Source organism: Aptenodytes patagonicus, chromosome 15 (genome assembly GCF_965638725.1).
Source record: "Aptenodytes patagonicus chromosome 15, bAptPat1.pri.cur, whole genome shotgun sequence".
Lineage (NCBI taxonomy): Eukaryota > Metazoa > Chordata > Aves > Sphenisciformes > Spheniscidae > Aptenodytes > Aptenodytes patagonicus.
In genome coordinates, this window is record NC_134963.1 from 10,155,229 (window position 1) to 10,173,326 (window position 18,098).

The 18,098-nt window shown below is 39.6% G+C and overlaps 1 protein-coding gene across 4 annotated transcripts in view; it reads left to right on the forward strand.

Moving 5' to 3' along the window:
• The window catches only part of ZNRF3 (zinc and ring finger 3), a 117,585-nt gene that overhangs the window by 77,670 nt on the left and 21,817 nt on the right, over window positions 1–18,098 (forward strand). For all 4 annotated transcript variants that reach the window (XM_076352799.1, XM_076352798.1, XM_076352801.1 and 1 more), the window contains exon 2: window positions 1,793–1,918. In XM_076352799.1, coding sequence (XP_076208914.1) covers window positions 1,793–1,918 — 126 coding nt within the window. The remainder of the gene's footprint in view (window positions 1–1,792; window positions 1,919–18,098) is intronic.

The window sequence follows — 18,098 nt, forward strand, 5'->3', positions numbered from 1 at the left end:
ATCAAGGGAATGGTTCTCTGTTTCTTTAGATATTTAATATAGATTAAAGCTTTGTGTTTACTTAAAGGATCCCGTAGACTCCTTTTGGGTTAATTATGTTGGAATATATGCCCTGGCAATTTTGGAGAGAGCACTCTCTGCTTGACTCCCTTCCCTGTTTTTATGTCTGTGCCGAATAGTTTATCCATCAGATGCTGAGTTTAAGGAGTGGTTCATCTTCCAGGGATAGTACCTGTCCCAAGCTTTTAAACAGAGTTATTGCACTGCTCATCCATGTAAGACTGTAGACAACTCAGTAGTGTGTAATAGTAACTCATAACAAAAAAAAGAGAAAGGATGAATTAAGAGTTGGGCAGAGGATTCTACTCTGTCTGCCTAGTATTGCGGTGGCCTGTTTTTTTCTCAAAATACAGGTTGGATTGGTGATGAATCTTGAAAAATAATGAGTGGTAGGAAAACCTCTGTATTGTGTCAGATCACCATCACGTTTCCCATATTTCGCAGTAATCATTCAAGTTATTCAGACAGTCAGGGCCCCACAATATAATATAAATAGCTCTCCTTGTATTGAATCACTTGCAAAATAAAGTCAAGGTACAAGACATGGGAGAAAAGGACAAAACGACAAGCTGGTGATGCAGAAGAGATGGCAGGATTAGTGACCATTACGTGGTGCTACTTTGCATGGATTAGTGAGATAGATATATATGTAAATTATTGAGCAGTATAATCTTCTCCTATTATAATCAGCTACCAGAAAACAGAATTGTCATAGTGTTGATACCGGTTTGTGGTTTTCTTCAGCTAGTTTGGCAAAGGTAAGATTTAAGGAAAGGCATGAAGATGGATAAAGTACAGACACTTTTGGAAAGAACTTTTTCTGCATATATGTTAAAGCCTGGGCAAGGGTCTGTGAAAAATCTGAGATTTTTAGTTGAGAGGAACAAGGAGAACATAGGAAATAGTGTAAGAAGTTAAATGTTTCACACCCTAGCTTATACACAAAGATACTATCCTAATGAAGGACACCAAACTTGGAAAAGACAAAGAAAGTTAATAAAATCGCTGCATAGGAAGCGCCTTGCCATAATAAAGTTAGAGTAACTACGTAGTGTTGGAAAGAGGAAGAGATTGAATATCTGAAATTAAAGCAAATATGTATTCTTGCCTTGTGTAAGAAACACAAATATCTAAAAGGAGACTGAAGTTTCTCACTTCATGATACCTCCCCCTCATTTAGGTTCAGAAAAAACTAGAGACTGTTCCACAGTAGTTAGAAAGTTTCTTGTACCTTACTTTGAACTACATGATAGGTATGTTCCAAAGGATGACAGACAGTTAATATTGTGCAAATATTTAAAAAAAAAAAAAGTGATAATGCCACTCAAACATTTGTTCTGGATCTTATGACATGTAAAGCTTTTATGAGTCGCTCCGCAAAATTATTTCTGTGAGTTTGCAAGGAAAGGTGGTTTGTGATACAAAATGGAGCTTTGTATTTAATTATTTTATGTCTGAGAAAAGGACTTATAATCACATTTAATTGTGAGCCTTAAATGATTTTTCATAAGCAAGATGACAGTGAGCTCACATATCGTTCCAAGGTTTTGTACTCACAGCATGCTTCAGAAATGTACTGAATTCTTCATATATGCAGCCTAATGTTTCAGTTTTTCTGGTGTACCTTAATAAATAAAAGTGTATTTGTTACAAACTAAGGTATTCAAAAGCAATCTGTATGTTTTTTGAATTCTACTGATTGGCTCAAGGTTTGTTTCTGATTCTATTTCAGATGCATCCACTCGGACTGTGTAATAGCAATGATGAGGAAGACCTATATGAATATGGCTGGGTAGGAGTGGTGAAACTGGAACAGCCAGAGTTGGAGCCTAAGCCATGCCTCACTGTCTTAGGAAAGGTAAGGGGGTAGTTTGGGGTAAATGCTGCATGTAACTGTTTCTTGGAAGGGTTAGTTCCTTTCTGAGAAAAATCAGCAAGAAATAAAACAAGAGAAAACTCCCTTTACTCCACGAAATACTCCGTTTTGCCTGTTTTCATACAAGATGCTTCAGGGAAAGATAATGTCACAATTCAGTTGGTAGAGATGGTGATGGGGAGCTGAGTGCACACATTCCCTTTTTGAGCTCTGTAGGAACCTAACAAAGACTTCTGCAAAAATGGCTGTTTAGCAGAATCAGTATTGGAGTAGAAATAGGGTGAACTGCAAGTGTGATGCTAACTTGATCAAAGGAAGCTTCTTATCAAAAGTAGTCAAAATGAAAGCATTTTACTGGTTTTCCTTAGGTACAATTTCCTCAGAAGACATACATTAATTTCCTTTTTTGGGGGAAGAGGAGTCTTCAACCCTGGAAGAGATTTCTTTGCTTTAATTGCAGGATAGATATCTCTAATAACAAGTGAATTTTACTGTACTGGTCAAAGAAATAAAAATTTTCATCTTGCTGGAATTTCCCTGTGGAATACAGCCTCTGGAATCTAAATTCCTTGCAAAACATTTCCCTTTGTTTTGTGGGGTGAAGTCAGTAAGATATCATTACTGCTGCCAGATATGTTAAAAAGGAAAGCCTTTTTTTTGTTCTCAGCTTAGAATTTTTGAGGATTGAGGTTATTATATGTTGACATTTGAAGTCTAGAGTAGTTGGAAGTGTGTGAAAGAGCATAGGCCACAAGTTCTACCAGTAACTGAGTAGTTGAAAATGCATAAAATCTGAGGGGTTCATCCTAAAATCCAGCTGGCTCAAGTTGCTGAGACTTTGGTAGGATAGTGTTGGTGACTTCAGGTGAGCAGGGAAAATGTAGTATATCGGGCAGAAAATAAAATCCTAGTTTGACATTTTGTAGGTAACACTTGTCTCTGTATATTTATAAACAAAACTTCTAAAAACCCCATATTTCAAAGGAAATGGGAAATGGTCTGCTTGTCTAAAATTTGCTGCAGGTTTAGCTTGTGGTACATGGTGAGAAACATCTCTCTAAGAAGTGGCTGCCCTTTCTATTGAATTTCAGCATAATACATTTTTTTTTTCTAACTTGGAGTACTGTTTTTGTTTCACAGAAATTCCAGCTGATGCTTCTTTGCTCTTAGGAGGATAAGGTCTCATGAGGATGGGAATTAGAGAAGATTGGGTACTGAAAGATGCATAGTAATCCATAAGTAAACTCCAGGAGTAAGTTGAGTCTTGGGGAAAGCCATTTAAGGAAGGAATCTGTTCAGTCCCATCTGTCAGGCTCTTGAAAAGCATGTAAGGAAGTAGGTTTGCGAAATGGATGAAGAAAGTGGAAACCATAGATACCCTGCACAAACAATGTTATAAATATTTTCTGACATAGTGACATTGCTTGCCTGACCCACTGCTGTGTACCCAAATGCCGCCATGTCCTCTATACTCCCCATGTCCCTGAAGCCTCATCGATCTCTAGAATGAGTACACTTCAGTCTCTGCTGATCCTAGCTTCCTGAAGCTTGGCCTGCTGAACAGCAGACCCTGGCTTTGCTTCAGGAGCTCTGTAGCATCTACTCTGATGCATAATGACGGTGCTGTGACTCCTGCATCCTGCATAGGGTATGCCCAGAGAGTTTGGGCACAGTGTTTCCTGTGTGTCAGTTTATGTGCAGTAATTTTAACCGGTGAAAAAAGACTGGCCACGGTTCTAGGCAATACTTGCTTCTCAGTAAATGTAACGCAGCTCCTCGTTCTGTGTTTTCATGTCGCCATTTATCCTTCTCTTCCTGAAATATTTCTTCCCTGTTTCATGCTTGCTGTTGTAGTTTCTCCTCTCCATCTTTTCTCTGCAACCATTCTGCTCAGTCCTCCCTATGCTCAAGTTATGTCCTGATTTAGAAGGACTTCTCAGAATTCTTGAAATATTGCTGAGTGCAGATAGCAGCAGGAGCATCAGCCATGAGTTTCTTGCAGGTCTGTCAATTAAGTCAGCCTGGTTATCTTACCAGTGCGAACAAATTGCATTGCGATTGTCTGGGTCTCTGAAAAGTTCAGTTTCCATGCAATTTGGTGCAAATGGCTACACGAGTGTTCAGTTTGGCCTGTAAACTGTTTTGCCTGGGTAAGTATCAAACATGCTGCATGTGTATATGTGTCTTCTTCTGGTTGTTTTTAGGATTTGGCAGCTGTTTGACTTAAAATAAAACATGAAAGGGAAAGAGAAAGGGAAAGGGAGGGGGAAGAGAGGGAGAGGAGAGGAGAGGAGAGGAGGAGAGGACAAGGGAGGGGAGAGGGGGAGGGAGGGGAGGAGAGAGGACGAGGGAGGGAGGGAGGGGAGGGCAGAGGAGAGGAAAAATGGAATGAAAAGGAAAAAGAAAAGGCAAGGCAAGGAAAGGGGAAAGGAAAAGAGAAAGGAAAGGAAAAAGGAAAGGAAAAGAAAAAGGAAAAGAAAATAAAATGGGGGAGGGGTGGCCTTGAACAGGGACGGGAAATGGAACTTCTTCCATTTAGAAAAGGAGGAAGAAATCAAGGAGTGCAAGCCTACTGTTTGTTCCTCATTTAGTTTGATTTATCCTGCCCCCAAGGTGGCTTGTCCTGCACTATTTGATCAAATAGTGTGTTTGCCTTTCCATCGAGTTGTGGTAAGCTCTTGCTTTTCCAAAATTCTGTAAAGTAGGCCTGCCCAACTGCAACATCTATTGCGGAGATAATGTGGATGTTACAAGATGCAGGGCTGGTGCAACACTTCAGAAACATACTGGCCTCTTGGACATATGAAATGTTGCATGTCAGCTTTACTGGTGTTGCTGATATCCAGATATTATGCAAGTGAGATAAATGGTGAAGCAACCCCTTGTTACACACACATCTGCATGAATGACTCAGGTGGGTAACAGTAAGACTTCACTGAATGCGAATATTCTTACCTCCTTAAAAGATGTAGTAGAGTGCATAAAATTGAGTATATAGGGCATTTGCACTTCTAGACCACAGGAGTTCTGCTTTGTCTAGTGAAGTCTCACTGTGTGATCAATTATACCTCCTGCTGGAAGCAGATACATCTTCCCTTTTCAGTTCCCGTTTATTCCCTAATGCTGGAATTGCCATTGGGATCTTCTAGTATCTATTCTGAGATCTTAATTCCATTAGAAGCCATTCTGTGAAATGAAAGCCAAATCTTGTATGTTGGGAAAGTGATGTGGTTGGATCAATTTGACCTATTGATTTGATAGTAGGAATAAAGTTGGTGCCAGGAAAGTGAGAGAAGTTAAGGACTTGCTTTCTTTCAAAACTGTCATGGGCATAATTGAAAGTCTGCCTCAACAATTTAGGGGGAAATAAAAAGCCTCTGCCAGGGCATTTGTCTGTGTATGCAATTCCCTTTCCAGCCTATGGCACGTGTGGGCAATTCTGTTTCATTTGGACACTTTTCACTGAGAAAGCTAGTTTGGATATCCTCGTCTATGCTATGAACTAAGAGGATGCACATGGAGAGTTATCCTGGCTCAGCTGACAATTACTTTGTCCATCTTTCTTACGTACATAAGGAATGGATAACCTTGTCAGCTTCAGCCTATCATAAACGAATGTGTTTAAAAGCTCAGACTAACTCAAACCACAAAAGGATTTGTAAGTCCTCTTTTAAGGGAGCCAATTTAAACTCGTTTCACTAGAACTGGTGAACATTTGTGTTGAGTAATAATAGTAGTAGAAGCAGAAAGGTTATTGCTTGTGTCTGTATGGTGGAATGCATGCATATAAGAAGGAATAAATTATGAGGTTTTGTTTAGTTTAATAGTAAAGGAAAAGAAAGAAAATAGAGATGATATTGTGGAAAGCTCGGAATATTGCGAAGTAGAATGTAGAGACTACTTAAAAGCTGTTCGTAGAGCTAAATTCCATGACACACAAATCTGGTACAAAGATGTATGGTTTTATTCTTATTGTTGTTTTTAGTTGTTGTGGTCTTTTTTGATTTGGGGTGTTTTGGGGTTTGGGGTTTTTGTTTTGTTTTGGTTTGGGTTTTTTTGTTTTGTTTTTAGTAAAACCCTGCTCTGTGTTTTCAGAAGCTTCACTCCACTTGTTTATCCATGTGCTAAATGGGATTGGTAGCTGTACAGAACTTAATGTGTCCATTTCCATATAGATTTTTTAATTGCTCATCCTTCTTAGTCAGATTTATATGGTGTAATGGAAATGAAAGAGTTTAAAAAAATGTATCTCCTGTTAGAGTGCCCGTGAAAACTGGACCCTGATTGGGAAAGGGGTCTGTGTGGCAGCTGTGATTTAACATTGCCTTTGATCACAGTGCAGCCCTGTTTGAGGCAATGCTGCATGCAGGCAAAGCAAAGGCCTGGGTTTTACTGATCTCATGAGCTCCTGAATAGGGCTAGAAGGGGAATGACAGAGGAAGAAGAAAGCTTTGGAAATGAAAAGGAAACCCCGTGAACCCGACCAGCATTATTGGCTGGATTTGCCTACCAGGGAGCCGCTCAGTTTCTGCCAGGCTAATTCTGCTCCAACTTCTCTCCCCCACACCCCCGACCCCACCTCCCCCTCTCTCTTTCCTTCTTTCAGACTTTTTTTGTTTTTGAGGCATGGCTGTAGTAACTTGGTTCTCAGGCTGGGAACCCACTGAGCTGTTGCCATGGTCACTGGGAAGCTCTTCGTGCCATGTGCTTCAAAGGGAACCTTTCCCCTCCTGGAATTCCTGCCTTCTCTGCGTACAGCACAATGAGACTCCTTCGCCTGCCAGCGCACGTGCTCCAGCAGTGTAACTTTGCTCTGGAGGAAGGGAAGAGCAGTGCTGCCTGCAACACCTGTTGCATGCCTGCATCCACTGTATTGTGATGGCAGTACCTGCACGTGTCCTGCACATTCCAATATGCAGCCCCCTGTTCTTCCCCTGCGCCAGTCATTTTTGAAGCAAATGACATCTGTCAAGACAGTGAAATACAACCCAGCAATGCCATTGGGGGTTTTTTTCAGTACAGGATAGATAGTGAGAAAATGCTGAAGATTTGCTTTAAAGTAGCACTTCTTCCCTTTCTGCAGGCTTGAAAGTCCACGGGGAAGGATTTTGTTCTTGTTTCTCTTCCAGGGACGGCTGAAGGGACTCTTCTGTATTAATAGGATGTGTGTATTTGAGGATGTGCATCTGAGTAGAACATAACAAAGGGGATGTCTCTGCTACTACAGCTTCCTGTTTTCTTCAGATCAAAGGAATCTGTAATATGAGGAAATTCCTAACAGTTCTTCCAGTATCCATTCACTTCTTTTCTCTCTTTTAAGAGTTTATTTACAAAAACATTTACACAAATACTAACCAGAAGAATCTCTTGTTTTGCCATGTCATCATTGTGATTATACTACTTAGGTTGGGGCCAAAATCATCATAACTTGAGTCTCCATTAAATAGTCTAACTGGGATTCCTAACCTTTTGTCTAACAATTTAGTTTAAAAGTAAAGATTCTTACAAGGTAGTCAAATGACAAATCATGAGGCTATGTTGGTAGTTTAGTTCCTGAATAAAGAGTGATCTGTTCTAAGACTTTAGGAACAAGATGGCCTGTGGGGAGTCAATTTTAATCCTTTTCTTTTGGAGTTACTGAAAGTAATAAAAAAAGAAAGGCAAATTAAACAAAATCAACTTACACCTTTATATTAATAGCCTAAATTAAGCATAGTTATATGTACAAATTAGAATTGCAGTGACTATATAAGCATACCTTTTGTTTCTGTATAACATTAATAGTTTTAGATACAGTTTGGATAATTCCTGTAGAAGTTGATTCAGTTCAGTTGTAGAAATGCATATGGAATTTAGGCAAATGCTCTTCCATGCTAAACTTTTTCAGAAATTAGGACTGAGCTATGCAGTAGATTAAGATCTAAAATTAATGAGAGACATGTCTAAAACCATTGATCAATGTTTCCAAAACTTTGCTTGTTCAGATACTTTCAACTGGTAGTGACAGCTGCAGCAACCCACCCTATGATGGGTCCTGTGCCACATGCAGAAGATACTGTCACTATAGGAGAGCTTCTTACATCCACTGAAGTAGTTGATGTTCCACTTGTGGTATCTATTCCACAATTTGGGGACCTTTGCTGCATTCTGTTTGTCAGCCCATGTTTCTTCTTTAGATGCTGTAAACAGCATCTAAAAAGCATTTGGAATTCATTTTGAGGCAGTAGTCTCAAAATTTACAGCAAAATTTAATTGGTCTGGCTGAAAAGTAATAGTATGGGTGACTTTTAAGCTGGTTGGTTGGTTTGTTTGTTTCACTGTGTGGATACATGAAGGTTTGTGTTGGCAGTGTAGTGTCCGGTGGAGGTAGGAACAAGTAAGAGGAGGACAGTAAAGGGACAGCTCTTTCTGATGGCAGTGCTGGGCTAAATGCACGTCACACTACAGACTGAGAAAAGTTATTCAGCAGTAGAAACTTAATATTGGTTGTTTTGAACTCTCAGACATTCTGTGTTAAGACGGAAGTTGTTATGAAGCAGAAGAGAAGTTTCTTGAATGAGACTAGACTGCTTTGGCTGTGGACTAGTTGATAGATCTACATTGCACGTGCCAAACATGCCAAAACTCTGATCAAAACACAAACCACGTTGTTTATCAATCCCATTGTTTTGTAATGAAAAAAGAGTATGTGTTTTGAGGGGGAAAAATAGCATCCTGGCTAGTGTTAAAGACTCTGAATCAGTCATGTTCTTTAAGAGTCTCCATTAACTTTGCATTTAAATTATTCATTTCCATGGTCTGTTGTCTTAGCACTGCCTAAAATTAGAGTTAACTGTGAAAAGAAGTAGTATATATAATTGTCCCTGCCATGCATGTGTTTTTCTTACTGTATTTGTTCTAAAGAATATATTGAGAAACCAAGAGAGAGAACTGCCATTTTCCTGAAGCACCAAAGAAGAACATAAGTGCTGTAATAACGTACTGATTGTTTCTTGTTATTCCCCACTTCACTATAATTTGTAATGTCCAGGACACCTGAAATGTTAACATCCATTTTAAACAACCACAAAACATCTTTAAAAAATGATATTTTAAGTGATACTGTTACTTATTCAAATATATTTGGTGTAATTCGTCTTTTGACATTCTCGTTTGTTAGTTCCCCAGTGCTAGCAGTGTGATCAGACCTCTACAGCATATAGACATAATGATTTCTGGAGTTCTAACAAAATTGCATAGATGAGGTGAGAAGAGGGGATAATATATGGTTTTTCAGGAAGAAGCTGGATTTTCATAATGACAGACAGAAATAGTCAGTCCTCGTAATCTTCCTGATGTCTGTGCATTTTACACACGTGTGTATTTTTGAACAAAAATAATAAATCACATAAGGCAAAATGCTTTTGCCACAAGCTCAGTGTATTTCTGCTTCCCATCTCCTTGCCTCTTCTTCCATCCCCCACAGACCATACTCTAACAACAAGGCTATTTTAACAGATTAAAAAAGGGATTTGAATGGGAAACAAAAAGGAAGAAATGTTGCATGTTAGAGTGTTTGGCTGCAGAACATGGGGATGCGGCATGTCTCGTCACTATAGTTGAAGTCTTGCGTTCATAGGTACCCTTCTCCCGTCTTTCCTCTTTAAATCCTCTCATTCCATGACTACTTTCCACCTTAATTTCAGCAGTTCCTTTGAGGAGAGAAGGGAAAGGTTGAGCACAGGTAAGAGAACTGACAAGCAAGCCAGTTAAATTCTGGAGACAGAGGAAAGGTTTGTGTTGTGTACGGATCATATGGTGAAAGATGTAAAAGGAAAGAACAGAGCTGGATCAAAGCCAAAGAGGGGAGTGCTCGAAGGAATGGACAAACGAGGGCTGAATCAGGTTATGCAGTTCAGAAGAAGTAGATCTATCAGGTTTTAATTCATGGGTGGTGGTGGGCCCTTTCCATTGGCAACTAGTGCCAGCAATCTGTTATTGTATTATTTTACTAACTTCCTTTTTGTGTTCACTGCACAGTTATGAAAAGCAACAGCTATTCATGAAGAAAGGCTGTCTCTTATGTTTCTCTCTCTAGGCACTCCTTAGATTTGCTATTGTTGGATTGATTACTTTAAATAAATGTCCACTTTTAGAGTTGAGTCCTTAGCAGTCCCCACCACCATCTTCACTCCTTTCCAACCAACTGTGGAACACAGCTGCTTCTCCCTTAAGCTGAAGAAGCAGCTGTTGTTGCACAACATGTGTTACTGGAGTCTTTGCTCGGTCAGAACTCCCAGTGAAATTAGTGGAAGTCCAGACTGAGTAAAGACTAAGGAACAATTTTTTAAGATATGCCCCACAGACAAATAATAATAATAATAATAATATGTAAATATACACATATGCTGCATATGTAAATGATTTATGTCTCTTAAGTTTTTGGACCCTCATGATTCTATGTCCCTTGTAAGCCTCTCAAACATTGAGAGAGATTTTTATTTTACATGCAGAATCTACCTATTTCTCTAATAGGAGAAATGCACAATGGCAGACGTTGGAAGAACTACAGAAATAGAGTTTGAAGCAGAAAAGTGAGTGGGCAAGTGCAGCTATGTTGGAGTATAGAAATGAGCACAAAAGAAGGCTGGCAAGCAGAATCAGATAAACGGATCAGAAAGTGAAGAAAATAAAGAGCAGATAGGGAGGCAGGGAATGGAATTATTTAGGACTTCACAGATGAGTGACACGCCTAATTTTGGTGCACTAAGAGACAGAAGGCTTTGAAAGAAATTGGAGAACTGGGGAATGTAACCAGAGCTGCATCAGAGGGACTCCGATATTCAGAGTAAAAGATGGGCAGATACAATCAGCAGTGGTAGAAAATAGTGGATCGTAAGAAATTGTAGACATGAAGTGGGAATGTTTTGCAATGATTTTCACGGGATTGAAAGGGAGGAAAGAGAAAACATAACACAAATTGTGCTTCATATCTTACTCCTTTGAGATAATTTGCCAGAAGCTGTTTTTCTGCTCTAAACATTTTGTCTTCATGGTGGCCAGGTGGATATTATCTAGAGGTGCCTGTTCGGATGCTATGATGATTTAATGTTTGTACTAAGTTCAAGGAATCAACTCCAAATGAGTCAAGTGATCATACTGTGAACTCAAAATGAGTATGAAGTGGACTTTTTGGTCAATGTAGGGAGCACTGACCAAGTCATTTGGGCACATGACCAATTCTAGCAGGTTATTTCTTGCAGATTAGAGCTGGACGTATTTATGGTATGAATTCTCTAGACAGATTAGGTATATGGTATCAACATTTGCATAGCTGTTGCCTTAGAATTGCTCAATATGGATATGAAACTCTCACCAAAACCATTAAAAATATCAAAAGCATGTATGTATTCTAGTGCATTAATGTCTCAGTGGTTGGCCCATTGGTGTTTTGTTCAGTTGGTAAGCCAAGAGAATACATCACAGACATTTGAGTTTTCAAAATGCTTAAAGAACTTGGTCACCTTTGGATAGGAAAAAAGATGGACCTTAGCCCCGAGGAGCCAAAGAGTGAGCTTTTAAGAGGTGGGGGGGAAGGCATTTGCAAAGAGCACAGAATGCATAGACTCTTGAGTCCATGAACAGTGTTGAAACTCCCAGAGGGTCCCTTCAGCTGACTCTAAGGGACTAATGAGCCAGCCTGGCTGTTTATGGGCTGTGGTTAACCTCTTGCAAGTTAGGATTTCCTGTCGCCAGCAATGAGCTGTGACCGCCAGCACCACAGTGTTAATGATGAGGTAGGGGCTGATGAATGGCTGGACTCCAGACAGCAGCCTTCACTGGCAAAGAATCAAGTGGCTAGAGGGGGAAAAACATTGATGTCTACAAGAGAAATAATGCAAACTCCAGAACCTATAATTCCCATGTTTAAAAAAAGAAAGGGAGAAAGAAACTGGGGACAAATTCAAACCAAGTGAAGCTTTTATCTCTGCATTCTGAATAGAAGATTGTTCTTCAGCAAAACTGGCTGCAAAAGCCAGGCCAGTTAAAACAATATGCAGGCTGCTTGCCTCCAAGTAACCAGAAATTGTTGGCTCGGAGTAGCCTGCTCTGAGGAGCCAACCTGCTGGGAGACGTTATCCAAGCAACGGCCTGAATGTAATTCCTCCCGCTGTGGAATGGCTCTTTGGCAAATGAAGACCCTAATTAGAGATGGAAGGGTTTCTATTTTGTTTTTCTTTAATCCTTACCCTGAGGCCTCTGCAATACAGCCATGTCTCTGCTTGTGTGCAGAGAAGTTTCCAGTTTCCCTTTGTAACAAAAATCCTCCACCTTTTTTAGTCTTTTTTCCCCTTTTTTTTCTGTTGGTTTTTTTTTTTTTTTTTAAAAGATCAACAAACTAAGAACAAGGGCCCACCACAGTTTGGGACCTTGAAACTAATCTAATCCAAAAGCAAGGATCACTGTTTGAAAGAAAGTCCATGTCATCTTGTATTAGCCAGCCCATGGAAAGTTGCTAGATAAACTGGAGTACTGGCCCACCATGCATCTTTCTACTACTGAACTTATTACCCAAGCTGATTCTTCTAGTAGAGAGGGAGAGGGAAAGAGAGCGGGAGAGGGAGAGGGAGGTTCTCACTGAATCAGTAGTATTCTACTAGATACCAAGGGAATGTTACACACCTTTGTTCATTCAGAAAGGTTGAAGTCCCTGACCGGGGATAACATGCATATTCTGTAGTCTTGGATGCAGATGCTCATCCCCGACAGAGAGGACAGAACCTCCAGGGGAATGTGCTACAGCATTTTAACTCCAATATGTGTAGAAGTGAAAATACATTTGCTGCTTGACAACTCACCTTGGTATATATGTCTGTCTGAACATACTCTCACAGACTGCATGCAGGCACTTAATAGCCCTGCAAAGAGCACTGCACTTTCTGTCACTACTGAGACCTGGATCTGCTGTTTCATCACCTCAGATGATGATTGTGTTATCTCTAAAATGTCCTTGTTTACAGTAGATTTCAACCTATGGATGAAGGCCAGCTGCTTGAGGATGAGGCTAAGCAAGACAGATGATACTAAGCAGAAGACACTCTGAATTTTCTTTCCTATCAGTTTTTTACATTTGAAAATACGTACATACCCAAAATTGGCCTGAATCACTCCTAATTTTTCATGTTTAGTTATGCTTGCTTTCATTTCTTCTCAGCACTTTTGGTGGGCTGTGATCATATTCATATTTTGTCTTACCTTCCAGATAGAGGATAGCAGTATGTTATTAATAAGCACAAAGCTCTTCAGCCTTTTGAATAATTTTTGGTTAATTTAGATGTGTCAGTATATCTTGGATAGACTACTGTAAATGCCTCAGACCTGTTCTATACTCTTTACATAATTTCACACAGGCTGAATCTGTTTGAAATTTCTCCTCTTTCCTAAAATATTTAAATATTGACCTAAAGCTGTGAGTTGGGAACCATGGCCCAAAACTGTTGTTCTGTTGTAAAGAACTTTCTGCAATAAGGTGAAGCTTGTTTCTCAGGAGGATTGAACTTCCCCGTTGAATTGACTGAGATTGGATGGAATTCCTGCAGGACTTAAAATTTTTGAAAGTTTTGCCATCTCCCATTCTAAATGCAAGATGTAATTCTTATAATTCTTTGTTTTCCCTTTTGATGTATATACATACCAATTTATAATTTTAAGGTATTTTTCTATTAGAGCACACGCCCTGTGTATCTGAGATAGGAGGAACTATTTACACAGTTTGGGTACTATAGGGATGGCTTCTTACAGTGGTCTAGGTTAATAGTTCCTTTAACTTACAACTCCTCCAAAACTTTCCCATATCTCAATTTTTTAATGACTTCTCTCAGCACCACAGCATGCTTGTATGTATGTTTACATAATTAAGTCTAGTTTGCTGTTTCTAGTTAATCTACTTTCAGTACACCTTCAATGCAAAGATAAAGTTAAGAATTATCTGGGTTGGCTGTAGTGATATTTTATAGTATATGATTCTTTAGTACATAATTTCTTGTGACCATTATATTTTGGAGGTAACTGTATATAGGAACCCTGAAAAAGCTTGAAGGGTTATAAAACGTAGCAGCATTTCTGTGTAACACCATCAATTGCCATGAATACATCTACCCACTTCTTGCTGGGTGTGCTAGGTTCTCTGTGAATATGTTATCACGTTCAAGACCTCAGTCCCCTCCTGTGTTCTCTTCCAGTGCCCACCCTTCTCTCTGTGACTGTGTCTTCTCATAGCAACAAGACTGCTGGCCTGCAGAATGGTCTGTGACAGCAGGCGGCAGGTTTTGGGGAATGGAGTCCCATGAATCTGAAATGTGTCACGGGAGATGTGTAACCAGCAGGCTTCGCTGTGTTCAGGATTAAATAAATGTCTTTTTCATGTTGTTTTTACTTGGTCTGGACTCAGAACTGATCACAGTGTTTCTCCCTAACCCCAGAAAAGAGAGATACTCTTGGTTTTTTCTTCCTCATTTTAACTGTCTGAGAGCCTCTCGGTACTGAGTGGTATGGATCACCTTGGTATGTGTTGTTGATGTGATTACATACTGCATGAGGTGATATTTTTCTTAAACTAGAAGTACATAGTTTTTTAAGTTTTTAAATTTTTTTACAGAGAAGTACATTGGTTTTTAATTGTGATTATATTTTTAAATTTAAAAATACTGCTTTGCACTTTCTATACTTCCTAATTGATAAAGCAACTGTCGTAATGCCATATAATGCAGTGTCTATAGGGCACATGTATAAAACATATCCCAAAGTGCCAGAGAAGTTGAGTTGAGTATTCCAGTCAGGAAGGGGGTTTATGCTGGTGTGATACGCAGGGGATTTGACTATCTTCTTGTGATACTCTGCCTTTGCTTTCAGACAGAAATCTGAAAGTTCCTTTTTCGTTATCTCAGAAAAGGTTTGATACGGCATCCTGCTTATGCTTGGCTTAACTTCGTTTCTGGAATTACTGGGGAATTGTACATTAACAGGACTGAGGCATCAGTTGGTTAATTTGTAACTTCTGCTGTTTGCAAAGTAGATGATGTCCTTTTCTCCTTCCTCCCCTGCCCTGCAGAATTGGCCTGTGGCCTGGCTTTCTAGCTCCAGTGGTGGTTCAAGGGGCAAGGCATTTTTGGTGATTGACTGGGCCTGATAGCGGTGTAGGAGAGAGATAGGGGATGCCTGTATTGTTCAGATGTTGTTGTCTGTAGTCTCTGTAGCTCTGAGAGAAAAAGAGGTTTTGCAGTTTGACAATTGTAATGAAAATGTGTATTTGACATGATGCTGTGGGGTTTGTGCAAGATTCTCAATGGTAAGCAGAGTGCAGCAGAGTTTCGCTGGAGTGTCTTTGCCTGTGGCTGATGTTCTATGCTTTTGCAAGTACAGTTGTGAGTCTGCGCTAGAAATGGGTTCTATTCTGCTAATGAGATAACATTATATTTTCTTTTCCCCAACAGTAGCTGCTGCTAACTGAATATTATGGATAGTCAAATGTCAATAGGAAACACACATCCTTGCTTGCTTTCACAGATAGTGTTCCAGATGTATTTTCAAAATCATCTGAATAGCAATATCCACTGTCATTGACGTTTTAGCAGCCAATATAGTGGTGTTCTTAAACATACTGACAGATTTTGCTGAGCTGTTTTTTGTTTTTTTTTTCCTCTTCCTTAATGGGATGTCTCTTTTGTGCCCAATTATGGGGAGGAGCATCTAAAGAATTCCAGTGAAGAGTACTTTCCTTTTTGGAGTAGTAAGTATAGTGCTGTAAAGCCTGTTGTGCTGTGATACGGAATCAAGGTGGAAAGAACTTTGTGAAATCCATGTGTGTCTTGGTCCTGATAGGAGATTACACTTGGCTTGAAGAGAGAACCTTTATCCCAAGCAGAAGTCACAATCATATCAAAAAACAGGTTTGGATTTTATTGCCTAGCTTCATGTGATGCCATTTCTGTAATATTGAAAATCTAATGCTGCCATCCATAGAATGGGGGTGCAGTTCATACCCACTGCTCAGTTTAATAGGGTTCTTTAAGGTATACCTCTGTTCTGAAGAAGGCTTTGAGAGCATCAGGGTCAGAACACCGTTCAGCTGACTGAAATGGCAAACTGGCTGTAGCAACATCTGCTTGTCCAGACCTGCAGATTCATCATGCATTTTATGTAAGAACCGGTGGTCTCTTTCTCATCTATAGAACTTCCTGGGTTTGTCCATACTTAACTGAAGACTCCTTAAAATCAAGAGTCTCTGCAGAAGTTAAACCCTGATGATGTAGGCTCCTGATGCTTATTTCAGCACTAAAGTTGTCCTCTGCTAATAGAACAAAATCAAATGTGGGCAAGTCTGCAGAAGGCAACTAGAAAAGCCGATAGTCTAGAACCTGGTACTGCATTTTCTGTATCATAGCTCTGGTAATATTGTCTACATCTTTGTGGTCTCACTTGATCTTGATATGGAGAAAACAGGTGCAAATCAGTTGGTTTGTGAGCACTAAAAATTACTGGAACAGATTTTGCTACTTTGAGTCTGCTCAAGAGAAGACCGTGACCACTGAATTGCTATATTCATCATTTATTTTGGTGAAATATTGCAGATGGAAACCTCATCCCTTCAGCTGTATTCCCTACTAGTCAAGATTGTTGAAATCCTTGACCTGCCTTTCCAGAGCAATAAAGCAAGACACTGGACCTTTTCATTGAAAATCATGTTCCTTGGAGTCACAGAGTATGCAAGTTGCTTGCTACCGAGTGTTGCTTACATGTTACCAATACGCTATGTGAGAGGCTGACCGCTTATTTCAGAGGACCAAAGACAGTTGATGAAAGAATTAGCTATAAAAAAGATTCCACTTCACGCTGCTTGCATAATCCTAGTCTTTTGGCAGATTAATGACCACTAACTCCACAATGTGGAGAGTTCTGACATGGAATATTGGATCTGATGGGCTAGGTTAAACAGAAAATATGCCTCAAGTTCAATGATTTTTAGTTCATAGAGAAATTGAGGGGGAAAACCTCAAAAACTGACAGAGGGAATGCAAGTTTGGTCAGGCTGGCTCAGCTCTCAGCTAAATAAGGACGTATAAAACAATTTTCTTGACTACTCTGTTCAACAATCTCTGCACAGAGTTAGAGCAACCCAGTTATCATATTTTCTGCCCCAAAAAGCGTGAGATGTATTGAAAAAAGGAAAAAGGAAAAGGAGAAGGAAAGGGAAGAGGAAGAAGCCACGGTTATACCTGTTGGAGCTGTGCTGTTTCCCTCAGTTCTGACTGAAAGCAGTGTTTTGCTTTTGGGATCTATAGGACTGTCTTCTGCTTACTGTATCCTTACTCTTCTGCTTCCTGTCTTGTTCATTTTGGAGGACCAGCTAATAGTACGTGCTGGCACCTGATGGAATGGAGTTGGGATAGTTTGCTAAAAGCAGTTTACTGGCATCTGTACTGGTTACCACCTAAACCGTTGCCCAATCTCCCCCTCCCCGTCTTTATCATTTTCTTAACCCAGAGAATAAATCAACTCCCTCAAGTACCACATACCATAGTTGTAATTAATATTTGTTATTTACAGTGTACTAAATTCCAAGAAGAGAATTCCTAGAGTTGGATGAACGATCCAACTAATCCAGGAGGCTAATCCAGGAAGACAGATACGTAGTTCTTAATGTAAAAGCATTTGTGAGAACATAGTGTTAGAACAGTAGGATATATCTGTGGGTTTACACAGGCAGGCAATACGTTTAAAGCATCTTCTTCTCCCTTTAGTAGGTCAGTTTTATCTAGGATGTTGACTTTAAAAAAAAAAAAAGTGTATTTATAAATAGTAATCTGGCTCTACCAATAGCCATTTTCAACAGAAGATACTGAGTTACGATCTTAATAAATGTGTAATGCATTACTATGTTGATGTAAATGGCAGAGCTAAAAGTGATTAATGAACTGTGATTTCCCCACCGATGGTTCTAAGCCTCAGTCCTTCTCTCGTCTGTAATTTATTCACTCTCTGCAACCCATTAGGTTAGTGTCATGTCCTCGTATGTAAATACAGCTGTATATTGTGAGGGAATTCTAACTCTGGCAAAGAAGTAAATGTAATGAATAAAGGCTAATGTTGTTGGTATGATTTTTCTTTTGAACGGGGACCTCGT